Source organism: Berghia stephanieae, chromosome 1 (genome assembly GCF_034508935.2).
Source record: "Berghia stephanieae isolate SIO BIC M18660-M18661 chromosome 1, UCSD_Bste_1.3, whole genome shotgun sequence".
NCBI classification, from domain to species: domain Eukaryota; kingdom Metazoa; phylum Mollusca; class Gastropoda; order Nudibranchia; family Aeolidiidae; genus Berghia; species Berghia stephanieae.
The window spans coordinates 15,085,527-15,103,185 of record NC_088360.1 but is presented as its reverse complement, the minus strand read 5'-3'; the positions used below and the strand labels follow the sequence as shown (position 1 = coordinate 15,103,185).

The 17,659-nt window shown below is 39.5% G+C and overlaps 1 protein-coding gene across 3 annotated transcripts in view; it reads left to right on the top strand.

Moving 5' to 3' along the window:
• The window catches only part of LOC144968821 (uncharacterized), a 103,303-nt gene that overhangs the window by 40,367 nt on the left and 45,277 nt on the right, over positions 1 to 17,659 (top strand). For 2 of the 3 annotated variants that reach the window (XM_078907542.1, XM_078907532.1), the window contains exon 4: positions 537 to 722. In XM_078907542.1, coding sequence (XP_078763668.1) covers positions 537 to 722 — 186 coding nt within the window. Of the gene's footprint in view, positions 1 to 536; positions 723 to 16,453; positions 17,089 to 17,659 lie in introns of those variants that run through there. The other variant, XM_078907550.1, reaches the window with a different exon arrangement.

Sequence of the window (17,659 nt, the reverse complement as noted above, 5' to 3'; positions counted from 1 at the left end):
ATGAGTAGTATATCTTGTATGTATACAAACTATTTAAAATACCATAAAATGCACCTTCGACTCACTGACACATCCACATACACATACAACCACCCACCCACCCACCCACGACCCACCCATACACACACACACACACACACACACACACAAACACACACACATATGCAAGTTGTAATTGAATGAATGAGATATCCTCTTCTCATGAGTTTTGAAATTTAACTGTCGATGTAACACTTTTAATTTATGTAGTTACTACGTCATTCACACATATCTCATTCGTCCTTAGTGTTTCATTCATCGTGTTTTGTTGATAAAGGGAAAACCTGAAACGTCCACAGTATCTGTCTTCGTTTAATAAATTGAATCTGACATTTTAGAACTTATCATTATTTTTTTCCTTCAAGCTTCAATCAGCAACAATTTCATTCACAGAACAGTTAGTTAAAATCAGTTTATCACGAAAGCATTGCACGTGGCTCATTTATATTCAATTTTATTCTTTTTCCATTTCCATCCGTTCTTCTTAAATACTTTAGGGTAAAACAGCTTTGCACTGGGCCTGTGAGAACAGAAACGAGATCTTGGTCAGAACATTGATGGCGTCACATGCTGACCCTTGGGTCAAAGACGCGAAAGGACGCAACTGCCTCCAACTTGCCGTGACGTCCAGTACAGTGGATTGCGTCAATGCCATTCTGGAGGAGTGTCAAGACGCTAAAAAGGTGAGATATTACGTGAACTTCTGATATGACACCTGCAGTCATATGCCTATTATGCCTTTCGTCCCGCTCTTGGCAGCTCAAAAACTGAGTCCTTGGAAAAGACGCTTTACTCACAATCTCTCCCGGGGATCATGTTTAAAATGAGTACCTGACCAGAAACAGCGCTGTATCTGTCGAGAAAAATAATATATACGAGAGTTACAGGCTTTGTATCTCATACTACATGGTAAGTGTTCCTGATGGCTTGGGGCACCCTGTAAAAGGTTTTGAGCATAATATTTAGTTGATATTGCACTGTAAAAAAATGTTTTCTGTTGTTTTGATAACGTGTGCAACGTTAACAATTTTTGTTGCAACACAATCTGTAATTTAAAAAAAGTATAGGTTTATATTTGAAGCGAATATCCACCAAATATGTTCAACGTGTTTTGCAAGGTATCTCAAGCCTCCAGCAATACAAAACACGAGGACTGAAAAATGCAGCAAGGTACTATTTTACGACTTAGTATTGAGAGAAATGTTAGTCGATAGCCTTTCCAATGTATGAGCTTTTTGCTCTCCACAAAGTGATTGTAACCATCCTCTTGGAGCCGATTGTGATGCCACTAAACGACACATTTTTGTAATAGGACTTTCTGTAGAGAGTCTTATAATCTCTGAAGTCATAAGAAATATTAAATCTGCCAGCTTCACTCACAGCTTACTAAATGTACAATCTGATTCATTTTAGAGATACTTCTATATTTTATACATAATGAAAACATTATATTATTATTATCGAAGCAATGCAATCGACTCTCGCCGTCTGTCAAATATTTCTCTAAAATGAATGACACTTTTTCTTTATAAAAAATCATTATAGAAATTCATTCAGGATTTGATGTCCTGTAATTTGTCTTGAATTGATGCTTCATTCGAATTTATTTGTAACCACTTACTTTTTAGGTCACATGCCTCAAGGTCAGCCTTGTCCTAATTTTGATGCCCTTAATTAACGAGATTCCAGCCTCTTTTTTAAAATACAAAACCAAAGTAAAAAATAAAATAAATAAATAAAATAAAATTCCCTTTATTCATCCCCAAAAGGGGAATTTGTCTTTTGGGTCTATTCCAAGGGAAGACGGGAATAACACAGACATCAGCCGCAGTGCAGCGCGGCAAAGTGAGCTAGGGCGAGTTGACTTGCTCAAGACCACACAACGAGGCGGGTAGTCGAACTCAGTGCCTTTTGCGTAAGAAGCAAAGACCGTACCGATGAGCCACGCTGTCCCCGAAACTAAACTTATAAATGTATCATTAGCTCACATGAATTCATTTCACATTTAGATAATTCATTTTCACACCAAAAACTACGAGTCAAATCAGAACAATAAACAGGATATGGTTGCTATGCAACTCCCGAAAATAGTATCGACGTTCTCGCGAAACAAATAGTTTTCATCGTGGGTATTCAATTTCACGTCAATGTAATTATCCCCCTTGAATTAGAATGCGGTCGGTCTACGGCAATTCAGCACATCCCACATTAATTTGATCATCGGGTTGTAAAATTATACCTTGACAACTTTACGAGAAAGAACTTTTAATTGAAAAATTTGAAAATGATACTAATGGTAAGGTTTATGAAGCCACATTTCCTGTTACTTTAAACATATGGTTTGACTGCTTGTTACCCTATATACAGACCGCCTGTCTATCAACATTTTAAATGGGGTAAAATGGACAAATTACTACCTCACAGCATAGGGTAAACCTAAAGAATCGATTTTTTGGGATACTTATAAGGATCGATACTCGATTAATTTGCGTTCGATTCCATTAATTTACTAAAGTAAGCAATTCAATAATAAGGGAAATAATCATTTTCGCACTATTTTTCTTTCCTTATTTCTAGCAGTTGTGTTGTATTATGAAAGTGATTCTATCATTTATTATAGAAAACCACTAATTTTCCAATGAAACGTTTCTACACAGTCCCTTTGGTATTGCAATTTGTGCAAGTCAATGGCAACTAACCCTTATCTGTTATCGAATTTGTCTGACATCGTAATGAGATGAAATCCTGAACACTAGCAAACACTAGGCCAGAAAAACAGTTCTTGATTCATCGGAAAACCAATATTAATTCAAACTGGTAAAAAAGTATTAAATTGGCAGTTCTAATTTTTTTCTATTTTGTGACCCACCGTCTCAAAATGGTAGGAGGAATGAATCGGGCTGTAAAAAGTGAAAATATAATTAAAGTGATAAGAAAAAATAAAATGTAAGAATTTGTATTCATTCTCTCCTATAACGAATAGAAATGAACCCCAAGTGTAACATTTGTGGCTGTGAATACAATTTCCATCACCTATTGTATCCCGATATAACACCGTTATGAGGGGTGTGTCTTTTTTACGAAACCCGCCGAAACCCGACGAAACCCGACGAATCCCGACAAAGTTATGGGAAGTAGGTGGCAGTGGGGAGTGAACCTAGAACTCAGGGAAGTGTACACCATTGGGGACTGAACCTGGGACTGGGCTTCGGCGGGTTTCGTAAAAAAGAACTAGTGATTTTTTACGAAACCCGCCGAAACCCGCCGAAACCCGGCGAAACCCGACAATATCCAGCAAAGTTATGGGAAGTAGAGAACGGTGGGGAGTGAACCCGAGACTCAGGGAAGTGTACACCAGTCGGGAGTGAACCTGAGACTAAGGTTTTCGGCCAGGTTTCGTCGGGTTTCGTAAAAAAGAATTAGTGCTTTATTACGAAACCCGCCGAAACCCGCCGAAACCCGACAATATCCGGCAAAGTTATGGGAGTTTAGCAACAGTGGGGGTTGATCCTGGGAATCAGGGCGGTGTACACCAGTGGGGAGTGAACCTGGGACTGTGTAAAAAGGATATCAGTGGGAAATAAACCTGGGACTAAAGGGAGATGGATACCATTGAAAGTTGAAGCCGGATATGGGAGTTGAGTACCTGAGGAGAATGAACCTGACACTATAGGAGATGGGCGCCAGTGTGGAGTGAACCTGAGACTCAGGGAAGTGCACAACAATTTGGAGTTAACCTGGGACTGTGGGAGATGGATAACTAAGGGTATCCGAGCCGAACTATAGGAGTTGGGTACCAGAGGAGAATGAGCCTGACACTATAGAAGGTGGGCGCCAGTGGGGAGTGAACCTGGGACTATGTAAAAAGGATATCAGTAGGAAATAAATCTGGGACTAAAGGGAGATGGATACCATTGGGAGTTGAAGCCGGATTTGGGAGTTGGGTACCAGAGGAGAAAGAAACCTGACACTATAGGAGGTGGGCGCCAGTGGGGAGTGAACCTGGGACTATGTAACAAGGATATCAGTGGGAAATAAACCTGGGACTAAAGGGAGATAGATACCATTGAAAGTTGAAGCCGGATATGAGAGTTTGGTACCAGAGGAGAATGAACATGACACTACAGGGGGTTGGCGCCAGTGGGGAGTGAACCTGGGACTATGTAAACAGGATATCAGTGGGAAAGAAACCTGGGACTAAAGGGAGATGGATACCATTGAAAGTTGAAGCTGGATATGAGAGATTGGTACCAGAGGAGAATGAACCTGACACTATAGAAGGTGGTCGCCAGTGGGGAGTGAACCTGGGACTATGTAAACAGGATATTAGTGGGAAATAGACCTGGGACTACAGGACTACCATTGGGAGTTGAAGCCGGATATGGGAGTTGGATACAGGGAAGAATGAACCTGACACTATAGGAGATGGCCGCCAGTGGGGAGTGAACCTGGGACTCAGGGAAGTGCACACCAATTGGGAGTTAACCTGTGACTGTGGGAGATGGATAACTGTGGGCATCTGAGCCGAACTATAGGAGTTGGCTACCAGAGGAGAATGAACCTGACACTATAGAAGGTGGGCGCCAGTGGGGAGTGAACCTGGGACTATGTAAACAGGATATCAGTGGGAAATAAACCTGGGACTAAAGGGAGATGGATACCATTGGGAGTTGAAGCCGGATATGGGAGTTGGATACCAGAGAAGAATGAACCTGACACTATAGGAGATGGCCGCCAGTGGGGAGTGAACCTGGGACTCAGGAAGTGCACACCAATTGGGAGTTAACCTGTGACTGTGGGAGATGGATAACTGTGGGCATCTGAGCCAAACTATAGGAGTTGGGTACCAGAGGAGAATGAACCTGACACTATAGTAGGTGGGCGCCAGTGGGTAGTGAACCTGGGAATCAGGGAATTGCACACCAGTGGGGAGTTAACCTGTGAATATCTAAAAAAGGATATCAGTGGGAAATAAATCCGGCTTCAACTCCCAATGGTATTCATCTCCCTTTTGTCCCAGATTTATTTCCTACTGATATCCTTTTTACATATTCCCAGGTTCACTCCCCACTGGCGCCCACCCCCTATAGTGTAAGGTTCATTTTCTTCTGGTACCAAACACTCATATCCGGCTTCAACTTTCAATGGTATCCATCTCCTTTTAGTCCCAGGTTTATTTCCCACTGATATCCTGTTTACATAGTCCCAGGTTCACTCCCCACTGGCGCCCACCTCCTATAGTGTCAGGTTCATTCTTCTCTGATACAAAGCTCCCATATCCGGCTTCAACTTTCAATGGTATCCATCTCCCTTTAGTCCCAGGTTTATTTCCCACTGATATCCTTTTTACATATTCCCAGGTTCACTCCCCACTGGCGCCCACCCCCTAAAGTGTAAGGTTCATTTTCTTCTGGTACCAAACACTCATATCTGGCTTCAACTTTCAATGGTATCCATCTCCTTTTAGTCCCAGGTTTATTTCCCACTGATATCCTGTTTACATAGTCCCAGGTTCACTCCCCACTGGCGACCACCTTCTATAGTGTCAGGTTCATTCTCCTCTGGTACCAAACTCCTATAGTTCGGCTCGGATACCCAGTGTTATCCATCTCCCACAGTCCCAGGTTAACTACAAATTGGTGTGCACTTCCCTGAGTCCCAGGTTCACTCCACACTGGCGCCCATCTCCTATAGTGTCAGGTTCATTCTCCTCTGGTACTCAACTCCCATATCCGGCTTCATCTTTCAATGTTATCCATCTCCCTTTAGTCCCAGGTTTATTTCCCACTGATAACCTTTTTACACAGTCCTAGGTTAACTCCCCACTGGTGTGCAATTCCCTGAGTCCCATGTTCACTCCCCACTGGCGCCCACCTTCTATAGTGTCAGGTTCATTCTCCTCTGGTACCAAACTCCTATAGTTCGGCTCGGATACCCAGTGTTATCCATCTCCCACAGTCCCAGGTTAACTCCAAATTGGTGTGCACTTCCCTGAGTCTCAGGTTCACTCCACGCTGGCGCCCATCTCTTATAGTGTCAGGTTCATTCTCCTCTGGTACTCAACTCCCATATCCGGCTTCAACTTTCAATGGTATCCATCTCCCTTTAGTCCCAGGTTTATTTCCCACTGATATCATTTTTACACAGTCCCAGGTTCACTCCCCACTGGTGTACACCGCCCTGATTCCCAGGATCAACCCCCACTGTTGCTAAACTCCCAAAACTTTGCCGGATATTGTCGGGTTTCGGCGGGTTTCGTAATAAAGCACTAATTCTTTTTTACGGAACCCGCCGAAACCGGCCGATAACCTTAGTCTCAGGTTCACTCCCGACTGGTGTACACTTCCCTGAGTCTCGGGTTCACTCCCCACAGTTGTCTACTTACCATAACTTTGCTGGATATTGTCGGGTTTCGCCGGGTTTCGGCGGGTTTCGGCGGGTTTCGTAAAAAAGCACTAGTTCTTTTTTACGAAACCCGCCGAAACCCAGTCCCAGGTTCACTCCCCAATGGTGTACACTTCCCTGAGTTCTGGGTTCACTCCCCAGTGCCACCTACTTCCCATAACTTTGTCGGGATTCGTCGGGTTTCGTCGGGTTTTGGCGGGTTTCGGCGGGTTTCGCAGGGTTTCGGCGGGTTTCGGCGGGTTTCGTAAAAAAGACACACCGGTTATGAGAAAGAAGGTCACGTTCCATTCAGAATAATTTACTTTAGATATAGAGAGATTGAAATGACACTATCTTGTCCAAAGTCTTGAAACAAGTCTCAGATTTAAGTCTTTTTTTCTGTGGACAAGTTAAGGTATCTAAACTTATTACTGGAATAAAGCAAACGTTTTTAAAAAAAAACAAAATTTATGAAAAGCAAATTCTTCAGTTCGAAGATTGTTTGATAACTTAGGTTTCATCTTAATTTTAGATTGTGTAGGAAATAAGAGTGAAATAAGAAAAATATGTTTCGTTTACCTATTTCTCTATTACTATTACGAAATAGCCTGTTAAATGAGTCGATATCTTGGTTTCGATTACATCGAATTTTCAAGCTCTGCGTCCATTGAAATGTAATACCATTGAATCGATACCAGGATAGAAGGTGTATCGAAGCAATGCATGATACGAGTACCGGGGCACCAAATGACAGATTGACACAACGACGATACCATTTCCGGTCTACTAAATTGATTGGCCTCCCTGGAATCATGACAGCCTCAACTAAATCAATTCTACAAAGTGACTTTCATTACGTCATATGAACTGCTATCCTCTGAGATTGCAAAATGCCTCATGCCGAAATATTACCGTGAGAATTTTTGTTGTTGCTAAACTCCACGTTGGTATACAACAAAAGAGATGGACATTTCAGGCCAGCCAGCAATTATTTTTGTTGTTAAAAAAACAAACAAGATGCAGAGAATTCCCAATTATCCAAAGTTAATACACTCAAAAAATATTGTTCTATTGATATCACAATGTGCGGTTTTTGATTTTGTGTTTGTTTGATTTTTGAATTACGACCTGTGAATCTGGTACCAAGTCACACTCTGGGCGACAGAAAAGCCTTGGAAATGGTTCTCTTCTTACATTTCTTTATCATACACAACTGAAAATGAGATGCAACAACTCATCACTCACGTCTCGGTCGAAATAAACGAGACAACGCGCGCGCCTTACAGATGCACCACAGTGAGTGGATATTGCCCTATTTAAAAGCTAACGGCTATGTGGTCTTGCGATATAACACTCACTTGTGGATTGGAAGGTCATGGGTTCGAGTCTCGCTCTGAGCGGCGTAGAGTTGAGTCCTTGGAAAAGGCTCTTTGCTCACATTCTCTCACCGTAAATTAAAATTGAATTTAAATTGAGCTTTTACATAGCGCAATATCCACTTAACGTGCTCAAAGCGCTTTACAAGGGGTCCCTGGTCAACAGCAACATTTAACATTTAGGACGAGACATGACGCCTGTTTGGCGATATTACAATTATTCGGACAAAGACAACGCTGTTAACGGCCAGGTACTCATTTTATACCTGAGTACGGTGAGAGAATGTGAGTAAAGAGTCTTTTCCAAGGACTCAACTATGCGTCGAGCGCGAGGTTCGAACCCAGGACCTTCCGATCCGAAATCGAGTGACATACCACTAGACCACATAGCCGCACTCCGTACTCCGATGTAAAGTGAAAACTTAGCCGTAGTGTTGTCTCTGTTAGAAAAAAACAAATTTAATATCGCCCAACAGGTAGGGTATCATCATCATCATCATCATCATCATCATAATCATCACCATCATTATTATAAAATAGATTTACAATTATATTGAGGCTGACTACCCCTTACTACTTCAGAGGATTGATCAAGTGGGAAAAGCATATAACAGGTGGTCACACAAAAAATATAAACGAGCCGATTAAAAAAAAAAAATCTTTTTTAGTTACAAAGATATTTTTCAAATTTTTATTAATATTAGAACTATTATTTATCAATAGAACTGAAAAATATCAAAGTAATTAGATCAACGGTTTCTGAATATTATAAAATCTTGTAACACACCTAAGGATGAGATAAGCATTGGGGAAATTCGGAAGTGCATTTCAAGTTGGAAAAAGAGACGACGTTGGGTCATTAAAGAGGACGGCGGTTCTATGATTATCTAAAGTGCTGACTTTGTAATCGTTGGACCGAAACAGGGATGTGAGTGTGCTACATAGACGATTTCTTACATGATGAGGAGAATTATGATGAAAATAATGTTTACGTTGACATAATTAATGTTTGCTAAAAATGTCAACAAATTTTGATATCGTCGCCATTTTACTCTCTGCAAAGTTGCGTCATTTATCTCTGATATTGAAAAATCACTCTATCTTTTTTGTTTCCCAAGTCATATAAAATTTCGATAGTCTACGTATAAGGATGTGTTTTATTTGTATTTTAGAATTGAAAAATGAAGAGTGTTCGAGATACAAGCTGACAAAAAGCGGCGCGTTTTTTGGTGACCACCTGATATAATGTTGAAAGAACGAAACCGATTTAATGTTAACTTGCACATTTGTAAGATTGAACGTGGAAAATAAGAGGACCATTTAACATAGTCCATATATAATAATTGGCTGAAGAAAATTATAAATAGGAACAAGATTAAATATAGGTTTATATATATATATATTATAATATATATATATATATATATATATATGTATATATATATATATATATGAGTTCTCGACAAAATTTAAAACCAGATAATCAATCTCTAATGAACCGTGCCATTTTAGTATCAATAAACAGTTCCCGTGTTGTCAAATACTCGTACAACAACCACCCCAAGGCTGAATGAATTTGCACTGCTGATTGATTATTTTTCTTTCATGAAAATTGTATTGCGTAACTCCCTAAGATCCCTACCCTCTTCCAGTCTTTTTAAAAGATGACGTTGAAATCTCTGTATTGAACGGTCTAAAACACGCATTGCAGTTAATATCCATTCATTAAAAACCACTTCCGTATATTTATTAGCTTCTTTCCTTTTGAACACTTATATGTCAATGCGAACGTGTGTGGTAGAAAAAAAACGTTGAGTCCCTTTTAATGGTTATCCTATGAGGCATTTAAATGTTTAAAAATAAAATTGCTGGTCACAAAATGATAAAACTCCTTAAACAGGTAAGAATATACATGAAAAGTAATCCCTCCTCAGTTTATAAATAAAACAATATTAAAGGTAATAGAGTCACCGCAATCAAATAGCATGTCCAAATATTATCGCGTTGGAAATGTCACAGAGGAGAGTCAGCAGACGTACTAACAACGACATCTCATGACACACTAGTGCCTCATCATCGGTTTAAAGCCTGGGCTTCTAAGATCCTCAGATCTAGCGATAACAAGCTTGATGATGCAGTCTCCTCACTAAGTATAGCACAAATGAATTGCAGATGATTTCCCAGAAAGTATTGAGTAATAAACAAAAATGACTATAACAGGTTCAAAAAAGAACAAATGCCCAACCACGGAACGTTTTGGGCTCAAAACCCTTCTTCAGGGCCCGAAACGTTCCGTGTTTTGTATTTCTGGGATACTTTAGGGGAAATCATCTGCAATTCTTTCGTGCTATACTTAATGACGAGACTGAATCATCAAGCTCTTTATCGCTAGATCTGAAGATCTTAGAAGCCCAAGCTTTTACCCAATGATAAGGCACTTGTGTGTTATACCGCTAGGTGGGTGACTAGTTATCACACGATTTTCTCGATCATTATATAACCGTTTATGTTTACTCATAGTTTTCTGTATTGACCAAGTGGTAGAACAGTAGGTATTTTACTTAAACACATACCAATGACAGTAAGACCTGTGGAGTTTGCTATATTTACCAATAGCTGCCACTGTTTACATAATGACGAGTTCCGAGAGGCGTGGTTATCCAGGCGTCAATTACTACGCAAGGCTCCAACTGTAACCTTTAACAAGTAGCTTGGTTTGTTTCGACTAAATTACGTGACAATCACGCCGTCGATCAATAACAGAAAATGAACAATGAGATATATTCATTTGTTCAATCGATATGATATATAGAAAGGATGTAGTGACGTCACTCACCTCTTATTTAATGGTTTTAGACCGCCAGTAGGGTGATATGTTGCCAATAATTTACATCAATCAGAATAAACAGTTCTCTCACAATGCCGGATTCCTTTGATCTTTTCACCGTTTTCAATAAAATATGACTCAAACTTTAAAATGTTTATAGTAATGGTGTGTTGATTCTCTTTCACGCGAGGAAAATATTCATGACAAAGTTGCAGTCAGTGGCGCTGCTTAGCAAATATTCTGCCATATTCCAGAATCAATGGGGAAAAAATAGTCGTTCTTCCCCAGTACCATTCTCGCATGAAACAGCATCCCTGTTCCAAGAGAGAGAGAGAGAGAGAGAGAGAGAGAGAGAGAGAGAGAGAGAGAGAGAGAATGAGAGAGAGAAGGAGAGAGAGAGAGAGAGAGAGAGAGAGAGAGAGGACGTGGCATAATGAGCGTGTCGGTCCAATTCAGAGTCTGGTGTATCCAGAAGACAGATTATCAGGTCTGTTTGGTTGATGCTAAGACTTTCCAGTTGTCATCTTCCAGTTTACATCGTCTATTGCCGCACACATGATCTGGATGTCGTACAATTTAAAGGTCTTGTTTTCCATAGCAACTCTACGTTTCACTTGGGCCCACACGAGTTCTATCGGGTTCTTCTTCTTCTAGGTTCCATGCCTGGTCCAGGCTTCGGATACTGCATGAATTATCTCTCTCCATTCCTCCATGTCTCTTGCTTTTCCAAACAGCTCTTGGATTGTTAGGTTGGTGAAGCCCTTCAGTCGGTCTATGAGTGTTTTTCTTTGTCTCCCCGGGCGCGTTTACCAGGTATTTTTCCACAACTTGCCAGGTATTCATTCTTATCTTTCCTTACTATGTGTCCGAAAAAGGATAGTTGTCGATCCGCTATTAAGGGCATTAGTTTCCTTTGTTGGTATGTTTGTTTTAGCACTTCTTCGTTCGTTTTGTGTGCAGTATACGATATTCTCTGCATCCTTCTCAAACACCACATTTCAAAAGCTTCAATCTTCTTTTGTGTTTCTGCATTTGTAGTCCAGCTTTCGCATCCGTATAACAAGATATCGGGTTAAGATGTGAGTAATAGGGAGGCTGTCTAAGACGAGTATGTCCAATCTTGTGTATTGTTTTGTCGGTGTCGAATACCTTAGCCTTTTTTTAATACCTTAGCTTTTTGCACGTCGAACTAAAGATAACAGCTCTGGTTTTAGCTGGGTGGATTCGAGATGAATGTTGTCCTTCTGAAGCCACGATTTGATCTTTTCCTTTTTACTTGACGATACAATACACGAAAGTCCTTCTAGTGAGGGAAAAAGAGCCTTTTCCATCGTCTTTGAAAATCGCCACGTTCATCTCAGTGTGGTTGTCACGTTGTCTCTTGAGTAAGATTGGCAAACAGTGATCGTAATCACAACAAACATTCAGTATGTTCATTGTTAATGTAATACATCCGAAAGTTCATCGTACCAGACCCTTCGTTTTTTATAAATCGTAAAGAATAAAAATCCCACAGTATGGTATTGTAACCAATGCAAAAAAAAATATACTTAATACCACTAACGATTCTTGGTGTTCGAGCCAAATATCATGAAAACCATCAGAAGGCTGTGAAGATATTCGCCTCAACGAGTGCGCTTAGGTTGCGTAAGGAACGAACTATAACAGCGTTGAAACAGGCTCACATCGTTTCTAATTTATCTCTTTCCTGGTGGACAACGGAAAAGTAACGTATTGGACGACCCAAGCACCCACCTCCCCCGCCCCCGCCCCGACCCAAGCTGGAGGGTGATCCTCCAAACTTTTACGCCCGTCTCTCATAGAACGAGGAGATACGTCTTTCACAAAGACAATTCCCGGTCAACTGTTGAGCAAGAAAACTCTTAAGGTTGCACAAGAAATGTCACATAAAACCACCGGTCACCCATCGAGTGCGGTACATGTTTGCCATTCTTGAATTATGTCCACTGGAGGTGGGGGCGGGGGGGCGGGGTTGAATATAATAATGTGATATATCACTGAATCAAAACTGCTTTAACACTAGCTTCCATATACGTTTTGTACATTATAACCTTTTAAAGGAACTCCAGCTTTTAATTACAAGAGATGCATAATTAAAATGACATAATTATTAATTTGACCTCTCCCCTCTGAGTTCCTGGTTGTGTGCCATATTGCTATTCGCCGTATGTCATGAAAAAGAATTCCGCGATTCGCCTCTCTAGAGAAGTAAAATTTTATCATTGTGACAAAATTTGAATGTTTTATCCATATTGTTATCAGTTGTTATGAATGTAAAATTCACAACAGCAAACTACGCCTCTGACTTTCAACTGTAATTGTAACAATTGTTTTTGTCAAGTGTGTACACAATGTGCAATTTGATGTGTCGTTTTGAACTCAGGTTGGCAATGTTAGTGAGTAGTGCACATGAATCTCGTGAAAAGGAAACCTTTGGTCAAGTCGAGGGAGAGTTCAGTGATTGTAATCACAACATAGTTCACTGTTTATAGATAGTTCGAAGATGACGTCACTCAGGTCTTTGTTATTGTTTTTTGCCATCTGCGTTTATGAGTAATTCTCACAAAACTGTATTATCCAGACTATGAAAGTTCATGGTTACACAGAGTTTTGTGTGTTTGGTCAGTTTATACTTCCGGATGGCAATGTTATTAGTTTCTTAGCCAAGGATTACTATCTATAGATAGTTCGAAGATGACGTCACTCAAGCCTTTGTTATTGTATTTTGCCATCCGCGTTTGAGTGATACTCACTAAACTGTATTACCCCGACTATAAAAGTTCATGGTTACACAGAGTTTTGTTTGTTGGTCCGTTATACTTCCGGATGGCAATGTTATGAGCTTCTAAGACAAGCGCATACTATCTATAATATTGTTAATGTAAAACATAAAAAAGTACACTCGTCCCAGACCCTTCGTCTTTTGTATTCCGTAAAGAAGAAAAATCCCAAAGCATGGTACTGTGACCGTGAAAAAAAACAAATCAAACTCGGCTTAACGGCACTAACAATTTTAATGTTCAAGCCAATACTCTTCAACAGTCGTAACGTCACTTCCTTCGTAAAGACGCATGGTAACTAAGTAACACTGGCTCTAAACTATCGGAACAATGGCGGACGCCCGTATGAAATATTTCCCCGGCGAGCATAAAAGCGTATCCAGGGGGGAAAAAACCCATAAATTTGATCATGTTTTGACTTCTACACATTCTGATCACATGACATATGAAAAGTTCTAGCCAGCATTAAGAATAAAAAGTAATGATTTTCTTTGTTTAGAACCAAGATGGCCACCGTTGCCGGGCTGTGTGACATCAGACTACTGAATCCAATTATCATTAATATCCATCAGATGGTTGTGAAAATATCGACGTCAGCTCGTGCGCACGGGTCGTGGAACGGACTTAATAGGATTCAATAGTCGTAACGTCACTTCCTTCCTAATGACGCATGGTAACTTAGTAACACTGGCTCTAAACTATCGGAACAGTGGCGGACGCCCGTATGAAATATTTCTCTGGCGGGAATAAAAACGTTTCCAGAGGAAAAAAAACACAAAAATTTGATCATGTTTTGACTTTTACACATTCTGATCAAAAGGCATATGAAAAGGGAATGAAAAGTTCTAGCCAGCATGAAGAATAAAAAGTAATGATTTTCTTTGTTTAGAACCAAGATGGCCGCCGTTGCCGGGCTGCGTGACATCAGACTACTGAATCCAATTGATGGTTCCTCTGTGACCTCTTGTTGCAATGCTTGTCAAGCTATTGACATGGATGCCTTTTTAACTATTATCTTATAGTATGAGCCTTCAGTTCTTCAATCAACATACAGTGGCTAAACATTTGAAAAGTCCTTGGAAAAAGGCTCTTTACTCACATTCTTTCACCGTACTTAGTTGTAAAATGAGTACCTGGCTATTAACAGCGTTGTCTCTGTCGGGAAAAAATGTAATATCGCCTAACAGGCGTCATGTGTCGTTCTGTGTTGCTGTTGGCTAGAGACCCCTTGTATAGCGCTTTGGGCACGTTTAGTGGTTATTACCCTATAGAAATGCTCTAGTTTGGGTTTAAAAAATCATTAAGTTGTTTTATTTTTTACTGGAAAATTTAAAATAAAGTAGGTATATTTTGGCCCTGAAATCAACTCCTAACCTTGAACCGAAGACCCAAAACCACCTTCAGTGCTTGCCAACCACCCGGAATAAACAGCCCACAGATCCAGAGCATCACTCACAATTTTAACAAAGAAAAAAAAACATCTTGCCGACAAATCTTGCAATGAAATTCCTTTATCAGTCTGTCAAAATATTGTGAGAAATACTCACTAACTGAACCTGACCTATTTGTGTTTTTGACATGTAATAAAGGTATCTCATACAGGAAATAAATAGTCACTTCAACTCACGATCAAAGAGTGTGTAGGGTAACGTAGTTACCAAGATCTCTCACTTCTCTTAACCGCAATGCTATTGTCGCGTGCCAGGCGAGACAGCGAGGTGGATGTGCTCCGCGTGTATCATGCGCGCTAGGCTTACTGATACAATGAAGAAAATACGAGTAGAAGACGGAAGATGCTTGGCTTCACCAAAAGCGGGAAGTGAGAGCTCTTGGTAACATAACAATCGTTACCTACACGCTCTTTGCTTCAACTTACGATGATATATATTTTTGGAGTGGTCATTGGCGTTTATTGTGGCGTAACACATAAACACACAGGGTTCCCAGGGACGTTGAAAAATATTTTATCGCTGAATAAAATCTAAGAATAGCTTACACCAAAAAAACAAACAAACCAAACAAAAATCGAAACAAAAACAAAACAAACAACCCCTCCCAAAATAAAAACGAAAACAAAAACAAAAGCAAAAAAAAAAACAAAAAACAAAACAACACTTCAAAGCCATAACACCCATAAAACCTTAGGTTTTATGTATCATTAAACGCGCAGTTTCAAATGCTTGTTATCACCCATTAAAGATGACGCTTATCTATCGCAAAGTACTTACCACCAGATTTAATGGAACAGCTACCCAATTCATGTCTGGGAAAGTGTGTGTGTGGGGGGGGGGGGGGGGCGTAGGAAAGGTCAGAGAACTTCAACTACACATTCGACCGTTATCGGTTCATTTTGTTTGTCTGGAGAGTGCTGTTCCACCATCTGAGTTATCGGAACTAGGGAACATTATGGAACGAATTAAATATTAGATGGGGAATTCACTCACAGTGCTTGAATTAAGGCAAAGTAATGTGCCAAGTTATTGCGACTGGCTTGACCAAGAAAAACTGTCAGCATTTTAACTTCGAAACCAACAATGACCCTGAACTAAGACCAGATCCTTGGTTGTTTCTGATTCAGCCTGTAGCAGTCTAAGCCGGCAGATCAGGAGATTACATGCGGGTAAATCCGTTTAACTCCACCAAATCACAATTGGTAGACTGTTTTTCGATTTGTCCAGATTTAGACATCGTTGCTTTTTAGTTTAAGAAAAAAAGATCCATAAAATTGATATCGATTTTGCATCATTTAATAGAAATAGGTAAATGACGTTGTATACATAAAATGAGCTTGTATTTTTAGAATCACAAAATAAGAATCGTTTTAAAAGTGGCCGTTGGTTTTTTATATTAACTGAAAAACTGCCAAAATGGACTTATGCCAGAATGTTTTGTGGAAGTCAAAAGGGCTACGCTTCAATAAACTAATAATAATCTTTTTTTTTTTTGGCCATGAAACTATGTTTACAAATATTGGTTGATTAAATCGATTAAACTTGCCAAATAGTCTCAAAGTTACCCTTTTTGGAAGTCTTAGATTTTAGAATTTCTCACAATTTAGGAATCGTCTTAATTGAACGATATTTGATGTAAAAGTTTTCCGGCCAAAATGACGATAATGTGTTTTGTCGGAATACTGCAGGCCGATTGATTAATCCGCGTGACAATGTATCCGTTGTTTGCCGTGGCATGGAGTCCATTGAGACTGCAGTTGGGATCGTCTTGTGGATTTTAATAGAGACTTAGCTCCATTGTAATTTAAATAGGAATAGTCAAGCGTTTATTTGTGTTATTGGTCTGTTTATTATCTACTCTAGCGTTCTTTCTGTATACAACTTATAGACAATCTTTAATTAAAAGTTGTTACGAAACCCCGTAGAGCCGGATGTGTGGCTGGCGGGATATTGATATTTTAATCAATTGCCATTGGTTTGTGTATAATCGGTGTGGGCATTTTTGTGATATATCAAGTGAACGTAAAACCAACCACAGAATATAGCAAGTGTTAGAGTGTATCATTCACTGAATACTCTGTTTATTTTTTCGTTTTAGATTAACTCATTGAATTATCTGTAAATGTGCGCTTTTTCATGAAAACAAAAGGATTACATGTCTGTTGAATGGAATCATCGATTTTTTAAAGACTTTCTTCAGATAAATTTACGTGAGTTTGATCAGTCGAATCCTATTATCAGTCTCTGGATCACTGAGACATTTTTTGATAATGCAATTAATTCTGTCTTTAAATGTGGTTCAGGTTTCTAGTAATGCTTTCATTATGAGTTATCATAGTAAGTTAAAATCCATTACATAAATTGAATACGACCACGTTACCTTGAAAGGTTTGATCTAATTGCGACTAAAGTTATTGTGACATGCACGAGATTGGTTTATCTTAAATTAAAGACAAAATTCATTTGACCTGATAAAAAAATCAATTCCCCTTGAAAAATGACCTGTGGTTAATGGGACTGTGTTCAAATGAATTAACTACAACAAACACAAAACCTGACGATCATAACTATTATGATTAATCTGGTATTACCGTACATTATCATAGGCGTTGTCAACAAGTTAATAGGATTTTCAATAAGCTCTATATAAATGCGATATTTAAACCATGCTTGTTTTTTAAAATGGGTTTACGGCTCATGCAACATAGGTGATATCAGCACCCGTAAAAAGGAATAAATGGGATAGTCCAAAAAAAAAAAAAAAATTAAAAATTAAAACAC